The sequence below is a fragment of the Protopterus annectens genome, chromosome 3.part1 (assembly GCF_019279795.1).
Source record: "Protopterus annectens isolate FY-2018-M chromosome 3.part1, PAN1.0, whole genome shotgun sequence".
In the NCBI taxonomy this organism is placed as follows: Eukaryota; Metazoa; Chordata; order Ceratodontiformes; family Protopteridae; genus Protopterus; species Protopterus annectens.
In genome coordinates this window covers 1104178580-1104195828 of record NC_056732.1, presented here as the reverse complement: position 1 = coordinate 1104195828, position 17249 = coordinate 1104178580, and the positions used below count along the sequence as shown (strand labels likewise).

At 41.3% G+C, this 17249-nt stretch overlaps 1 protein-coding gene across 2 annotated transcripts in view; it reads left to right on the top strand.

Moving 5' to 3' along the window:
* The window catches only part of AGO2 (argonaute RISC catalytic component 2), a 2267075-nt gene that overhangs the window by 1076341 nt on the left and 1173485 nt on the right, over positions 1 to 17249 (top strand). For both annotated transcript variants that reach the window (XM_044067244.1, XM_044067245.1), the window contains exon 11: positions 14695 to 14828. In XM_044067244.1, the coding sequence (XP_043923179.1) occupies positions 14695 to 14828 (134 nt within the window). The remainder of the gene's footprint in view (positions 1 to 14694; positions 14829 to 17249) is intronic.

Sequence of the window (17249 nt, the reverse complement as noted above, 5' to 3'; positions counted from 1 at the left end):
CATGCAGACCTTTTGTAATGTGTAGGCTACCTTATAGTACTCACTGATGCAGTCATTGCATTCAAGGACTCTGCAGGAGGTGGCGGTCCCCCTCTTGTAAGATTTTCAGAACACCCTTCACCACAGACCGTTTCCATGCACTTGTAAAAGGATGAATATTGGGCCTTCTGAAGCTGAGTTGATCATAGTCAGGATTACAGCAGTGATGTAATTGAACATCTATTATTGTGGTAAGTGCTTACATGATTTTACTTCATGAAGAGTTGCTCAGCTGACTGTATTTCTCTCTTTTATTGCATACAGTTCATAAGTGCATGACCTAGTTAAGGAACATACACCATCTATTGTAATATATATGCTGACTCATAAAAACTGTATGTTAATTATACGGTTCACTGTTATTGTATCCAGAAAGGATGCCACAAATAGAGGTCCATATCTGGTCAGATTTTTTGAGGGAAGCACCTTTCTTATGGCGGCCAATGCCACGTTCACCACAGACAACTGTATGCTGTTGGGTATAAAGGTTAATGTAAGGCTGTACATCTTTAGTTCTTTATTGCAGTGTGTGTTAAATTTTATACAAGGCGTTTGAACTGTGTCATGCTAAGCTATGACTTGGAGTTAAAGGAAAACTTTGCCTTAGAACTACAAAAATGTATTTTTTCACTCTATCTCTGTTTTATGAGTTATTTTAACATCTCAAAATCACTGACTGCTTCTTAAAGAATTCTGCAAAATGGCCATCAGTGAGGCTTGACATATCAACATGATCTTATTTTACTTCAAGCCTTTCCCGTAATCCATTTCAAGTATTCTTTATATGAATAATGCTAGCCATAAGGAAGTAGTTGTCTATTCCCATTCAATTGACATATAATGGGATTAGTGCCAAGTCACTGTCATCTTATATACTGTCTGTAACAGGACTGCTTTTATTTCTGTAATGGCCCTCATTTGTGCGTGTCTCAGGGCTTGTTTTATAGTACAATAAGGAATTATACAGCTGAAACCAAAACAGTTGCTAAATTGCAGGCCTTTGTTCAACATATCTTTATGTAGTCCAAGATGAATTGACAGCCCCTCCCCCTGCACTTTGGGAAATGTGCCGATACTTAAGAATTACAAGAAAAAAATAATTTGAATTTTCTCTAAATGTCACAGATGTCTTTGATACTACATTCAAGCCATCATAAAATGCAAAGTAGTATAAACAAACATTTCAAGCTTAGCATTTCAGTACTGTCATGATGCTTACATAAGTTTGTCAAGAGGTGACAATGGTCTTTGAACCACTGACTGATCTAATTGCTCTGTTTTTCTATGAAAGGCATGGCTTCATTACAAGTGGCTGTGAGTCAATATAGATTATCTTCCTCTCTGCAATAAAGACAATGGAAAACAGTTTCCTACTTCTCTGTCTTGTTTACAGCAGCCTGAGCTCCTGACTACAAAATTCTGTCTGTGGTATGTCATGCACGTGTAGACAAATTCCTCTGCAACTTATGTGGGAAGTTAAGCTTAAAAAAATGTGGGTGGTCTTTCCATCCCTTTGATACCAAAGTGAGGAAATGAAAATTTTATAAATTACAAGCAGGTGTCTGGTACAGTACTAGAATCATGTTGTAAGGAGAAAAGCAGCATAAGAGTCAAGTTAAACTGTAGGAGAAATGTGGAGTTTTCCTAAGTATCACCTGGATAAGTAACCCATGCATGAATGCTTTTTCCAATCTTTAGAGATGGCAGTCTTTCAGTTATCTGTTTGCTGTTTTGTTTTCTGTGCTTTGGGTGCTGACTTCGCTTGTGTGTCCTTCATTAATGCAGAAGTTCATAGTTGTATACCAGGCTAATGACCACTAGGGCCCTTATAAACCTAACCATGTTAAGTTGTCTATCTCGCCTTCATTCTTGCTGGATGGGTTCGGAGCCGACCTCGGCTCCGACTCGGCCACTCTAAAAGCTCGAGAGTTGGTTCCACCGGCTCGAGGCTCCCCTTATATCCCACAATGCTAGGCGAGAGTTACCTCAGATCTCGTTTGCCGCTACAGCGATCGAGGTGTTGGTTTTCTACCGGTTCTTGGTAAGTAACTTTCTTGTAAAGTTAGTGTATTTAAACCCCTTTAATTTTAAATTTTATACTTATTTCCCTTACTTTAGAAGAATTCTTGCCCCTTTTTCTTAAAATTCCTGTTTTTTCCCCACAAGAACTTCAGTTCTTCCCTCGGGCCTTCAGGCCTTCTTCCTTCCCTAGTGGGTGTGTGTGTGTGTTATTTTTCTTAATTTAAAACCTAGTCAGTTGTTTTATTTTAAGCTAAAACTAGACAGGGTGTAATCAGTGTGTTTTTTGACTGTGTGTGTGATTGCACTTTCGGGATGTCTAAAGAATCAAAGGTCTCAGGCTTCAAGAAGTGTGATGCGTGCTGTCAGAAAATGCCTCTGACAGACGGTCACACTTCTTGTGTCTACTGCCTGGGGCCTTTGCACCTGCAGGACTCCTGTGCTGTTTGCCATGGCTTCAGTCCCAGGGTCCTGCAGGAAAGAAAAAATAAATTAATTCTGAGAGGTTTACTCAAGCCTGAGGATTCCCTTACTGTGTCTTCAGGGAAGCCCTCCAAGGCATCTAGGTCTTCGGCTCCAGCAACTGAGCCGAGACCTAAGGCTTCTAAACCTCCACCTACATCGGCTCCGGCTGGAGCCGATGAGTCTCAGTCCACAGTTTCTGTGGTTCCCTCGGCTCCGGCTGGAGCCGAGGTAATAGATTCCGTGTCGGCTCTGACCAGATCTTCGGAGCCGACATCGAGGAAGAGGTCCAGGTCACCATCCCTTGGCTCCGTTCATTCGGCTCCAGGATCTCCCTGCTGTCTGAGCGGAGCCATAAATCACACTCCTCTAGGTCATCGAGGCTGTCGGATCATGACCTTCAGAGGGTAGTGAGTCGACTTCTTAAGTCCGAGGCACTGGCCCAGATGCTTCAGAGCCCGACTCATCAGTCGATGCCTGCCCCTGTCCATCTATATTCCTCCTCCGACTCCGTTGAGTTCGGGCCGGGTCGTGTCGGAACCGAGACTGTGGTAGCGTCGGAGCCGATACAATTGTCTTCGGCTCCATCGTCGGCTCCAATTTCTTCCTTAGAAGAATCTCGGCGCGGACTTCCATCGTCGGCTCGAGGGGTGAGTGGCATCGGACCCTTGTCCGACCCGCTCTTCCTCTCAGAGCTTGGCGCTGGTGAGTTCGGCTCCGACATCGACCTCGGAGCCATCACTGTCGGTGCCAAGGGAGGTTCTCAGCTTCTCGGAGCGGGGACCTCTGGCTTTGCCTGACAGGGTGCGTTCGAGGTCATGCGGAGTGTGTTAGAGCCTGGCTCTACTCCACAGTCGGCGCCGTCCGCCCCTCCCTCTACGGTGCCTCAGGTCAAGTCGACTCACTCCCTCATCCCGGACCGCAGAGAGCCAGCTCCTCAGGAACCACCTGTGGGGATTTCATCCTCTTCCGAGGCCTCTCCTGATTTCGCAGAAGAGCCCCCTCGGAAGAGGAAGTGTAAGAGGAAACACATTGACTCACCTGAGTCCATCACATCTGACACAGATTTAGATGACTCCGAGGGTTCCCCCCGTTCCCCTTCTGAAGATGTCTCATTTGCAGACATTCTAGAGATCCTGAAGCAGAGGGGAAATTGGCCAGCCCTTAACCCTTCGGAGGATGAATCTGTATATCTTGAGGCGTTTGGCTCTCGCCCTTCCACCTCCTGGGTGTCTCCCCCCTTTGACCCCCTCATGCAGGTGGTTGCTAAAAAGGCATGGACGGCTCCTGATTCAGTGGACCCCACTCCCAGGAGACCCTCCAAATTCATAACAGCACCAGTAGACAAACAGTTCTTGACAAAAGGAGTTTCTGTGGATGCTATGGTGGTAGCTGCTGCCACTAAGAAGGAACTAGCTGATCCTTCAGTACCTGTCCATCCACCTAACAAGGAATCTAGGTCCATGGACAGGATGCGGAAGCGGATGTTCTCGTCAGCGACATTTACTATGCGTTCGCTGAACTACCTGTGCCATTTCACTCGTCTTCAAAGGGACTTGATTAAAGAAGCGAGTGACATGTTGAAGGATCCTACAGCTGCGGGTTTTCAAGATAAAATGAACACTCAGCTGGCTACCCTTAACTCCATAGCCAACTCCTCCATGCGCCTCCTTTCTTATGCGGCTGATGGAGCGAGTAGGGCGCCAGGGACAGGTGCGGCCTTACGTAGGCATGCCTGGATGCGGCTATGTAATTTTGCGGACCCCTTCAAGGCGTCTTTCACTAACTCCCGTTTGATGGATCATCTCTCTTTGGTCCTCAAGTGAAAGAAACCTTGACTAGGTGCGAGACTGATGGCAAGACTCTTTCTGCCGTCGGAGTCCGTTTTTCTACTCCTTCTAGGCCTTACCCCAAAGGCCAGAAAAGTGGGAAAATGTGGTTCCGTAAACAAAATCAAGGGACTTAGCCTGGCACAAAGTCATTACCCGCCAGAGGCAGAGGTGGGAATAACAATGGTAGGCGTAAGCCCTCGAGGCAGGGGGGCTCCGCAGAACCAGGGAAATCGAGAAGTCTTCTCTGATAAGCCCTTTCAGCATCCCTGAGGTGTTGCCCGGCTGCCCACCTTCGGAGGCAGTCGGGGGAAGGTTGTCACTGTACCCAAAAGCCTGGCTATCCCTGACTCAAGACAAATGGGTACAGTCCGTCATTTCGAAGGCTATTCTATCCCCTTTCTTCGCATTCGAAACAATCAAAAAATCCCTTCCAGATATTCCACCGCTCAAAGGGATCTAGCGGTTTTGGAAATTTCAAAACTGCTTGCAAAAGAGCAATTCAGCCAGTTCCAGCAGACCAGCAAGGATCCGGAATCTACTCAAGGTTCTTTTTAGTTCCAAAGAAAACAGGGGACTGGAGACCAATTTTGGATCTCAGTATCTTGAACAGATCAGTCAAGAAAACAAGATTTCGGATGGTCACGCTGCAGTCCATCCTTCCCCTATTGGGAAAAGGAAACTGGATGTGCTCTATAGACCTTCAGGATGCGTACTATCACATAAAATGAACAGGCGCTCCAGAAGATTCCTCCGCTTTAGGCTGGGAACCAGTCATTTTCAATTCAGGGCCCTGCCCTTTGGTCTCACCACTGCCCCGGTGTTTACCAAATGCATGGCAGTGGTAGCTTCTCACCTGAGTCGACAAGGATTCCAGGTGTTTCCATATCTGGACGACTGGCTCCTCACAGCTCCCACCAAGCATCTCCTTCTGATGGCCAGGGATTACACTTTTCGCATTTGTCAAAAGTTAGGCATTTCAATAAATTGCGAAAAGTCTGTTTTGTCGCCTTGTCGTACTATTACCTTCATAGGCAAATCTAGACACAGTAGACATGTCTGCGAGGCTAACAGATCAGAGAATAACAGACATACACAGACTGGTCTCACTCCTTTTCAACAACAACAGAATCAAAGCCAGGTTAGTTCTGAAAGTGTTGGGAATTATGGCGCTGCCATACCTCTGCTTCCATTAGCCAGATTCCACATGCGAATCCTTCAATGGATGCTCTTTACACAATGGTCATACCAGCAACTTCCAATGTCCCACACCATTATGATCACGCAGGCCTGCAGAAATCATCTCATGTGGTGGATGTCTTCCCCTCAGCTCTGGTTGGGAAGACCCTTTGTTCCTCCCCCTCCGGTTGCTACTCTGACAGCGGACGCCTCCCTGATCGGGTGGGGGGGGCATTAGCAGGGCAGGACGGTCCAGGGCACATGGCAACCAGGCGAATGCCACTTGCACATAAATGTTCTGGAGATGAGAGCAGTGCTTTTAGCGTTGCAAGCCCTTCAAGACTCTCTCCCCTTGGGAACGATTGCAATCCAGACAGACAATATGTCTGTAGTGTGGTACATCAACAAACAAGGTGGAACCAGGTCCTACCCCCTGTGTCGAGAAGCACTCAGATTGTGGCAATGGGCGATTTCTTCTCAGCGTTTTCTGATAGCAACACACATCCCCGGGAAGTCCAATCAAATAGCGGACAAATTGAGCAGAGCTATCCTCATGCCTCACGAGTGGTCTCTGAAAGACTCTGTTGTGAGACAGATTTTTCTCAAGTGGGGTCAGCCTTGCTGCAATCTTTTTGCTACTCCCCAAAACAGCAAGTGCAGACATTATTTCACTCTATTCCCTTTACCAGGCCAACCCAGCAGAGACGCTCTAGTCCAAGTTTGGCCCGGGGACTTCTGTATGCATTTCCTCCTTCCCACTAATCTCTCAAGTGATACAGAAAGCTATCGCTCAGAAGGCCTCGTTGATCCTCATTGCTCCTTACTGGCCTCGACAGGTGTGGTTCCCCTTTCTACATCAATTTCTACTGGGCGACCTTGGCATCTGGACCTAGTTCCAGACCTTTTGATCCATCAATCGGATCAGTTACATCGCTCCCTCCCCTCTCTGAACCTCACTGCTTGGTTCCTCCAGTTCCAACCTTAGCCAGGCTTCCTCAATTATCTCACTCTGTTCGAGATATTTTGATAGCTTCCCATAAATCTTCCACTAGGAAGATTTATTTGAGTAAGTGGAAACGTTTCACATATTGGGCTCAAGGAAGGGACATAGATCCTTTCACTGCTTCCATCCAAATAGTCCTTGATTTTCTAGCTGAACTCTTCCATGCAGGTTCATCCCCTTCTACTCTTAAAGTTCAATTGGCAGCTATCTCTAACTTTCATGTGGGTATTTCTGAGTCTGCCTTAATGTCCCACAAACTTTGCAAAGCCTTTTTGAAAGGAGTTTTTCTTCTCAGCCCTCCTATAAGAAATCCTCCTTCTCCTTGGGACCTAAATTTAGTTCTTACTTCTTTGATTCTTCCCCCTTTCGAACCTGCAGCCTCCTGTTCTTTAAAATTGTTATCATGGAAGACTCTCTTTCTGGTAGCTATTACTTCAGCTAGAAGAGTCTCAGAACTTCATGCACTCAGCTGTCGACCTCCTTATCTATTGTTCAATAAGGACAGGGTATCCTTACGAACCAACCCGTCCTTTTTGCCTAAGGTAGTCTCGACGTCAAATCTAAATCAAAGCATTGACCTCCCTGTCTTTTTCCAGAATATTCCAATAGGTCTGAACAAAAATTACACTGGCTAGATGTTCATCGTCAGTTGAGGTACTATTTGGATAGAACAAAACAATTCAGAAAATCTGACCAACTGTTTATCTCCTATGCAGAAGGCAGAAAGGGACTTTCAGTTTCAAAGGTATCATTATCTAGATGGCTTACATCTCTGATTACCCTTGTTTATGAGATTAGACACCAAAAGCTGCCTAATAACCCTAAGGCCCATTCTACCAGAGCTTTGGCTACTTCCTTAGCCTTCCAAGACAGACTGCCTATTGACACCATTTGTGCAGCGGCTACTTGGGCTACTCCTCACACTTTCATTTCTCATTATAAGTTGGATTTAGCTTCTAGGCATAGAGCTAACTTTGGTTCCACTGTTCTCAGGAGTCTGTTCCGTTAGGCCACCGGGACAAGGTGCTAGGGACGGTCCCATCCAGCAAGAATGAAGGCGAGATAGACAACTTAACATATAGAAGTTATGTTCTTACCATAACGTTCCATGTTGGTTGTCTTCTTCTCCTTCTTCCCACCCTCCTTCCCCTGGCCTGGACAGACCTAGAGGAGTTGTGATTGTGACCTCTCTTTCTACCACCTCTTTTCTTAGGCATATGCTGCTTGCATATTTCCTGAATCAGGATGTAGGTCACCCTTCTTTCTCCCTGTTGTTAGAGGTGGACTCTGTTTAGAGTTATTCTGTTACTATTATAAGCTGGGGTTAGCTTACAAACGAGATCTGAGGTAACTCTCGCCTAGCATTGTGGGATATAAGGGGAGCCTCGAGCCGGTGGAACCAACTCTCGAGCTTTTAGAGTGGCCGAGTCGGAGCCGAGGTCGGCTCCGAATCCATCCAGCAAGAAGGCGGCGAGAAGAAGACAACTAACATGGAACGTTATGGTAAGAACATAACTTCTATTTTTAACTCAGATGTGACCCACAAAGTTTAATTTATATTGGGGGTGATTTACTGACTACTTCTGTCCATCAGCAACATAGAAGCCACACCAGAGGTGAATTTCCAATAACCCATCCATTGGTCCAAGTTGTGCTTAAAGGGACAATCCCAGGGATTTTTTGTTTTGATTCTGGTCTTTTACATTTTCAGTCTGGCTTTCTGGGCATGTCCCAACTTTGGCTGTAGAGGTTGGGGGAGTGTACTTAAAGGAAGCTTCAGAGGTGTTAGGCAGATTCCTTCTTAAATTGCAGTTGTGCTCACCACAGCTCTCACTGAGTCATTCATTAGTTTCAACTGTCTTTTTATCCACAGAGAAACTAGCTTTTCAGGAATGTTATGACTTTGACTTCCCTTGCAGGAAAGCATCTAAGCAATGCAAAGTTAAAACATTGGTAAACAGAGTTTTCTGTTAATTTCATTTCTTCTTTTATTTTTGTGCTGATTTCTGAATACTAAGTGCAATTATTTTATGACACCAATGGCCTAGCTTCTGTAGAAAGCATCTGAAAGATGCAAGTTTCAAACAGTAGTAGAAGCAGTCTTGTTTTTTTTTTTTTTTCGTGTTCAAACTGATCTCTGAATAGTAGCCAAGTGTGATGGTTTTCTTGCCTGCTAATAGCTCTGTAAAAAGGCATATGTCTGATATAGGGTTCAAACATGAGTAGACACTCTTCAGTTCTTTTGGTTTTGTAGTCTACATTGCTCATATAAACTCATAAAGTTGCTAGAATAACACAGTTTGTATTAGCATGTATTTTCTGAAGGCTAAGAAGTCTGAGCTCAAATATATGTCATTATTTAGCGGCTGTTCCAGAGAATGGAACAACTTTGAGAAACTTATCTGTCTGCCCAACATGTCTTATTTATGTCACACACAAAATGTAGGTCTTTTAGTCTAGTAGTTCTGATGCTGTTTGTTTAGTAGCTGCACAAAAGGTTCATCAAAACAGGGTCCAGGGATGACTTGTGTGTCAGGCAAAGATCAACTCTCAGAAGTCTGTAGGATACTGAGTAGAGACAGGGCTTTGAGGCTATCACTGTAGGACTTTGTGTTTACCCACTATATGCTTTTTTTTTTTAAGGAACCTTTGTGTTTGGTCAGGTGCATACCAATGGGGGCATTATACTTTCTGATAGGTCTGATGAAAACAGTACCGTAGTATAATCTCCCCTGACCTAGATGCCATACCCTTGCTTTTAAGTTGAGCAGCATAGCAGGATTTTCTTACTACCTTGGGCACATGTTGGTCAAAGGCTAGATTACTATATACATAGGTTCCTAGATCCCTGAGTAGTGAATTAGCTTTTAAGGGTGTTTTCTTGATGTACTTACTCAGGGTGGCATACTTTCCAAAATGATTGATGAAATTTGATTGGCTGCTATTAGTTATTTAAATCTACGGAGATTGTTTTTCAGGTACTGATGAGTTTTACTCGAAAGCTTTGTCGTTCATTAAAGGCAATTGTGGTGGATTTTCATCTGTTTTTTGTTTTTTACGTTGTTCACTGTGCTTAAGAAGTCCTTTAACAATTTTTTTTTTTTTTTTTTTTTGAGAGGAAACTTTGCATCATAAGATTGAAAACTTCAAGACCTGTAAATAACCCCTCCACCTATAACACCACCAAACAAACACACTTTTTACTACATTTCTGCAGGGGGCAAGCCCCCCTGCACCCCCCATGTGGGGGGCTCTGCTCTTCATTCCCCTGTAAATTAAATATACCATCTCCAAGATCGCACTAAAGTGGAAAAATTTACTTTCCTAACTTAACCATATCACGATCACCATACAGAATGTAAATATGTCTAAACCACTTACCTGTATGGCCAAAAAACACGTACAGATTGACAAAATAAACACTTTTTCCCCAACTCACTTCTCAGAACACTAACTTAACTGCCACAAAAGCAATACATCCATTTGTTTACACTCTGTATGGTGATCATGTTAGAGTGGGGTTAGGAAATTAACTTTTTTACACTGTAGTGCAATCTAGGAGATGGTATATTTAATTTACGGGGTGTGTGGTGGGGGAGGCCCACATGGGTGCAGTGGGGCTTGCCCCCCCTGCAGAAACGTATTCAAAAGTGTGTTTCTTAGTTTGGATGCGTTATAGGTGGAGGGGATGTTATTTACATGTGCATTGTACTTTTGTATGTTTTGATGCACACTTTCAGTGTTTTGGGTTTTCACTATTATGGTCTCAGTGTTTTGAGTTTCAATGTTATGACAATTCAGTGTTTTGAAGTAGACCTGTGTGTGTGTGTGTGTGTGTGTGTGTGTGTGTGTGTATATGTATATATATATATATATATATATATATATATATATGTGTGTGTGTGTGTGTGTGTGTCTGTGTGTGCACGCATATATCTTTGTGTGTATATGTATATGTATGTGTGTGTATATATATATATATATATATATATATATATATATATATGTATATATATATATATATATATATATATATGTATATATATATATATATATATATATATAGCTTCACTATAGAATCTTGAAATACTGAAATCCCGAATTTCAGTATTTCGAAATTCTATAGCCAAAAGCTTTAAATCCCGAAACCCCAGACCCGCAAAATTTAAAATCACGATCCTCCACTACAAATACACCACACACATACACACAGTCTCCTCACAATCAACCATACAATCCTACACTACAGACAAGCAGGGGAGCAAGCACCCCTGCACCCCCCATGTGGGGGGCTGCATCGCCCACATCCCCCTACTTATATATACTGACTCCGAGATCGCACAGTCACACACACAAAGGTAACTCACACCCACATATTTCATAGCCCCTTGCACACACATCAAAGCTACAACACACACTAACATACACTAAACCCCCTAACCAACACACTTACACATACATACTTACCTGAACTTACACCTATCCATTCACATACTCCAACACCAGAAGCGCTATTTCAAAATATATGTATATATATATGTGTGTGTGTGTGTGTGTGTGTGTGTGTGTGTGTGTGTGTGTGTGTGGATGTACTTTGAAAGCTCAAACTTTCAAAACTTCAAACCTAATATGGTCGAAAGTATAACTTTGAAGTTTTGAAAGTTCAAAACTTCAGTAAAAAAATAATTTTTTTTTTTATGTTTATGCAGGGTGCAGCCCTCTGCACCCCCGAAAACCCCTGCTGATTAAATGTACTAACTCCGAGATCGCACTACAGTGAAGAGAACGGTAAATTACCCATTTTGCACTGTATGATGATCTCCATTTAAACCATTCAAAGTTTCAAAACTTCGATCTTATGGTCTTGACCATATGAAGTTCGAAGTTTCAAAACTTCGAACTTCCAAAGTAGACCCATATATGTATGTATATTTTGTATCTCAGTATCCTGGATCAGCCCTTTTATACAGAATAAGAAAGAATAAAAAAAAAAAAGCTTAAAGATGAAATCTTAACAGGAGTATCTCTTATTTGGCTAAATAACTGCCAAGCAAGCTCCATGTTGCCAACAAGGAACTAAATCAAAGCTGTATCATTAGCAATATCTAACTCGCAACAGATGAACACAGCTAACACTGGAAATGTCTGCTGTAGGAATCAACACATAAATGTAAACACAACTCTTGCAGGCAGATCTGAGTAAGGTAAACAAAAGTGCAGCAGAATCTGCTCCTGAAAGTTGAGACTCTGTCTTTGTATTTATTGATAGGTCAACATACCCAGCATTTTTAATCCTTTTTGTTTTATTAGTTTATAATGGTTTAAACTGTGAATGTAATTTGATGGAAGGTGATATCCATGTCTATGGAATACTTAAATTGATTTTATGTTTGTTTGTTTGTGTCTTTCGTAACAAAGGAAAATAACTGTAGTGTAGGTGGGAGATTGGCATAATGGTTAAGATGCTTACCTTATAGACACAAGGTTCAGGGTTTGCTTTTCACATGAGATAATTGGCTAGTATTAAAATGGCCCACAGAGGCAGTTAGCCTAGTATTAATCTATGAACCTATAAAGTGATAGATTAAGGCACAATTATTTTAATGGACTTAATTTTGCTATTCCATTACAGTTTACTGCACTTAAGATTTTTTGAGTAGATTTGGTATCTTTCATTTGATGCAATTGAAACATAGCTGTTAAGTCACTGGAAACAGGTTAAACTTGTTTGGTAAGGCAGTGGTAATCCATCACCCACCAATGGCACCATCCCTGAGGGTAGACATATCTTGAAGAGCACCTCCCTGTCTTGAACAGTTGAAATAAGTGCATGTTGTTACAAGCTTTAGCACATTGTCCAAGCATCACTCATCTGCCTGCAAATTAGTATTTAGAAATAGAGATATATATTCAGAAAAGAAGCAGGTTTTGAGATTCCTATTTTCATTTTTACCCACCTTATTGTTGTGTGATACAAAGGATCTTTCCACCACTATATTCTTTTAGGAAGCTGTAGTTCAACAGGGACACTGCTATTTTTTTTTCCTTTATGCCATGAGTTTTTAGACTGGTGAAGTTTTTCACAGAGGTTTTTTTTGGAATGTTTTGATGTGAGGAAGCAGACTGTCTAGCAACAGGCTCAGTGGAGCAGTTATGATGCCCATGAGAGGTCTGTCAGTCAAGTGGTAGATTTTCAACTGCTGAGGCCAGCCTTGCTGCAGTCTGTTTGCTTCCCCCACCAACACCAAATACAGCAACTGTTTTGCCATAATTCTTCTGAAAGGATAGTCACCAAGAGATGCTCTTGTTGGACATCACCCCAGTTTCTCTTGTGCTTTCCCCCTCTGTCCCTGATGTCCAGATTGCTGCAGAAGGCAGTAACATGCATCCCCCCAGGGTATGGTTTCCATTACTCAAGCTTCATCTGCTGAAGCCCTCTAAGCTTGTATATACTCACCATGATTCCCTGTTCCACTCATCAAAACAATCTCACCCAAATCTTCACAACTTGAAATTAACCAATTGTTTGTCCAGTTCCTCTCTCAAAAAAAATCAAACATTCTGTCCCACAGTGTGGTTCACATTATTTCTGCTTCTCAGAAGGAATCAAACCCATAAGGTGTACAAAAAAATGGAAATGTTTTCCCTTATCAGCAGTCGCAGTATTGATCCCTTTCAGCTTCTGTTTCGCACATTTTGAAAGTTCAAGGTTGTTTGACTAAGGTTCCAGTTATTCCACCATAAAAGTTCCAGTTGGTTTCCATATCTGATTGCCATTGCTTTGTTGACACCCATTCCATTGATTCTCACAATGTGTAAGGCACTTCTTAAGGGAACCTTCCTGTCTTATCCCCCTAAAAAATATCTCCTCATCATTATATTGGAGGCATTAACTGGAGTCCCCTATGAGACATCTTCCTTTACCCAGCTATTTTTTTCCCCTTGAGACATACTTTTTTTTTGGTGGCGTTAACATCTGCAAAGATGGTTTGCATTGCTAGCCTTGTCTTCTAGATTTGATTTTTCTCAAGGAATAGTTTCGCTTAGACCTAACCCTTTTTGTTCCAAGGTCGCCACAGAAGGTAACTTGAATCAATCAGTACATCTGCCAGTTTTCTTTTTAATCTTTTCCAATAAAGGGAAGTATATTCTTCATATCTTTATGTCTAAAGAATCCTCAGGTTCCATGTCTACAGGATAAAATTCTTTAGAAAGAAAAAAACATGAGCATATTTTTTGTTTCCTCGCTCCCAGCAGACTGGGACAAAAAGTTACTAAAATAACCCTTTGTGTAGCTGTGTGATAACAGTCAGATTGAATGGAGAGGATAAGGATACAGAAGTTTTGTACTTACTACAACCCTGTGTCCTTTCCATCATAGTCCATCTGATAGACATCCCTTCCTCCATCTTTTTGAATTTTCATTGTAGAGAGGACCTGACAGACTATCAGAATTTTTTTTTGCCATCTCTCTTGGTAACCAATATCTTGCATTAATGGTCAGCAAACTCAATCTAAGGAGAGAATGACCATGGATGTTATAAGAGGAAATGATTTTAAAGGAACTTGAGACTTTGACTTTTGATGTAAGTGAATTGGATTCAACAAGCGGCTGCATACCCAATAGCCATATTGGACAGAATTGGATGATAAGGCTGTAGCATTATGGTAAGTATGTAACTTCATTTTCACATCATTCCAGTGAATCGTGAACATAAAACTGGGGGGAGTGTTTGCCTTCATTCTTTGCTCATAGTCTGGCTTCTTACTACTTAATCTTGGTCTCTCTTCTCTGTGTTCCCACAAGGGGCTGTTATATCTTCCTTCACTTCTACTCCTAATCAGGGTGCTAGCGTGCTTCAGTTTCCTTACTCCATTTTCTTGTGCTTTTCTTTTGTTATTTCTCAGTATCCAATTCACATTTTAATTGTACATTCAGCAGCCTACCATCTGGAATTGATGAGAATGTGTCAGCCTGCACTCAAGTCGTAAATGGTGAAAATGCCCAGGAAAATGTTCACAGTTGTTGATGTGGTGGTTATTAGATTGCTAAAAATCACATATAATAGTTGTCTTTTTTTTTTATTATTATTATTTTTTTTGATACTGACATGGTGTAATGCATTATTCTTTTCTAATCACTGTTTTTCGTTTGTCACACAGAACAAAGCAATAGCTACCCCTGTTCAAGGTGTCTGGGACATGAGGAACAAACAGTTTCACACTGGAATAGAAATTAAAGTGTGGGCAATTGCCTGCTTTGCTCCCCAGCGACAGTGTACCGAAGTACATCTGAAGTAAGCCAGGTTTTCTGTTTAAAAATTTTCCTCTTACGTTGCTGTAATTTGCTTGCTAATATAAAACATTAAAGTGCTAATACATTTCAGTTTTCTCATAAAAAAAGGTATTTTTCAATGTGAAGTTTTTTGAGAGGATGTTAGCTTACACGTTAAAGAAAATTAAATTTTGTGTCTTTCGGCTTTTCCCGGGTAGGGGTCGCCACAGCTGAACTCCGGTCCGCTAATGATTGGTAGTGATTTTTACGTGTCGAGTTACCAGCCCTGACACAACCATCAACGACGGTACGCCCATTCACGCACATCTCCACGCAGAAGATGCTCTAGCTGAGAGTCGAACCAGACAGCATCTTACTGTGAGGCGACCGCAGCAGTTAAAGAAAATTAAATATTTTCCAATATTCTTGCTCCCCCAGATAAGTACAGATTTGACCTGCACACATTCTGACAACTTCTACAAGCCGTGATGTGTGCAAACTTTAGACATTTGACTTCACATTAACTGTTAAGTACTCATTATCCACATGTAGTATAATTGTTGGAACAAGTGACACTTTAAATAGTTGAAAATAAAAATATAAAAAAGATTTTTTAAATAAAGAAGGTTTTTTATTGTGTTACTTTAAAAAGTGAAAAGTAAGTAAGAAGATTGAAAACTTTGCAAAAGAAATGCAGACAAGCTGATTTCAGAAAAGCATTCATGGTTAGTTTGCTGATTCTTTTACTGAGGTAGCAGGAGAAGTAACATGAATCTACAAAACCAGCTTTGAATGCTTTTCAGAAATCAGCTTGTCTGTGTTTTTTTTTGCAAAGTGTTCACTCTTCCTTATTTTTCACTTTTTAGAGCTACTCAATAAAAGCATTCTTTAAAATCTTTTTTTTATACTTTTATTTTTTACTTTTTTAGTTTTTATGTAAAATGTAACAGTAATTTTGTAATGATCTATGCAGAATTACTGTTGTGTTACTTAAAAACTAAAATGTTCATGGTCTTGTCTGTTAACCACTGTGAGCTGTCCAATGTGCTGAAGTGCTGTGAACTGCATAATGATTGGTTCCCAGTCAATTTAGGTGAGAGCTGAGTGGTTGTGGGATGTGACAGAACCATAGAGAGACATAGCCACAAAGCCAATTTCAGTAAAAAGCATTATAAATGAATAAAAAACTATATAATAATTCTGTTAATAGTAATAACTAATATTAAAAATGGTCTACCTAGACATCCTGTTTTGTAAAATTAGAATATATTTTCTCTAATAAATGTGTATTTTAAGTACAAGTAGTTTTATAATTCTGATTCTGTTGTCTTTTCTGAAAGCTCTTTTCCATAGAATTGTTAAGATTCTTGCCCTGCATTATGTAGCATGGGCATTTTTGTCAGCAGCTTAACCACAGCTTCTGCAGTGCTTTATATAAAAGCTGGTATGTCATCTCTTGAGTAATATGATGTGGACTACCAATTCATTTTAGTGATCAGATTATGTAGCAGTTGGAATACAAAGTACTGCAGATAAAGAAAGTGAGAGTTTTTTGTGGTAGCAGACAACTTCTGTGTATCTGAATTTGTAAGGACTGGTAAAATAGCTGCATTGCATGGTTGGTAAACAAAAGTCTGTAAGAACAGACAAGTAATAATAGTAGTAGAAGTAAATATTAAAAAGAAAAACTTGCACAGGGGCCATTTTTAGTTTCTGTGTACTTTCTCCATTACTGGATTTTTTCACTATTTTGGCACCTATTAATATAGTCATTCATTTTTATTCATATGATACCAATGTTTTCATGGTAGCCATTACATTGTTCATATACAGCACATAGTTAACAGTGAATAGACTGGATAGTGATCACTTAATGTTGAGAGAGTTCTGGTTATCATTGGTCATGGTTCTGCTTGAGCTGTCGGTGTCTTTTGATACTGTGGACTGTGGGAGGATCCTTAATAACACTGCTGTTTTTCAGTCACTCTACTGATGTGGTTTGCTTCCTTCCTCCTAAGTTGCTTCCAGTGAGTAGTATCTGGGGTTATTTCATCCAGTTTAGCCCCACTGGCTTGTGGGGTACCTCCAGATTCTATTCTGACTCCCCATTTGCTTATTGTATGCTGTCTCTGAAGGGAACTGTTATGGGGAAACAATGCTTCCTTTCAATAGTTCCAAAAACCAAATCGAAGGCACGAAACACCAGCAAGGTTCCACAGTTTAATCACTGAACAAAAGAATCAATCAGTATTCCATCCACAGAAATTAACGCTCTTAACTAAAAAATTGCGTTTTCGTCGTTCCTCACTTTGACTTCATCAGGTATCTGATGAAGTCAAAGTGAGGAACGACGAAAACGCAATTTTTTAGTTAAGAGCGTTAATTTCTGTGGATGGAATACTGATTGATTCTTTTGTTCAGTGATTAAACTGTGGAACCTTGC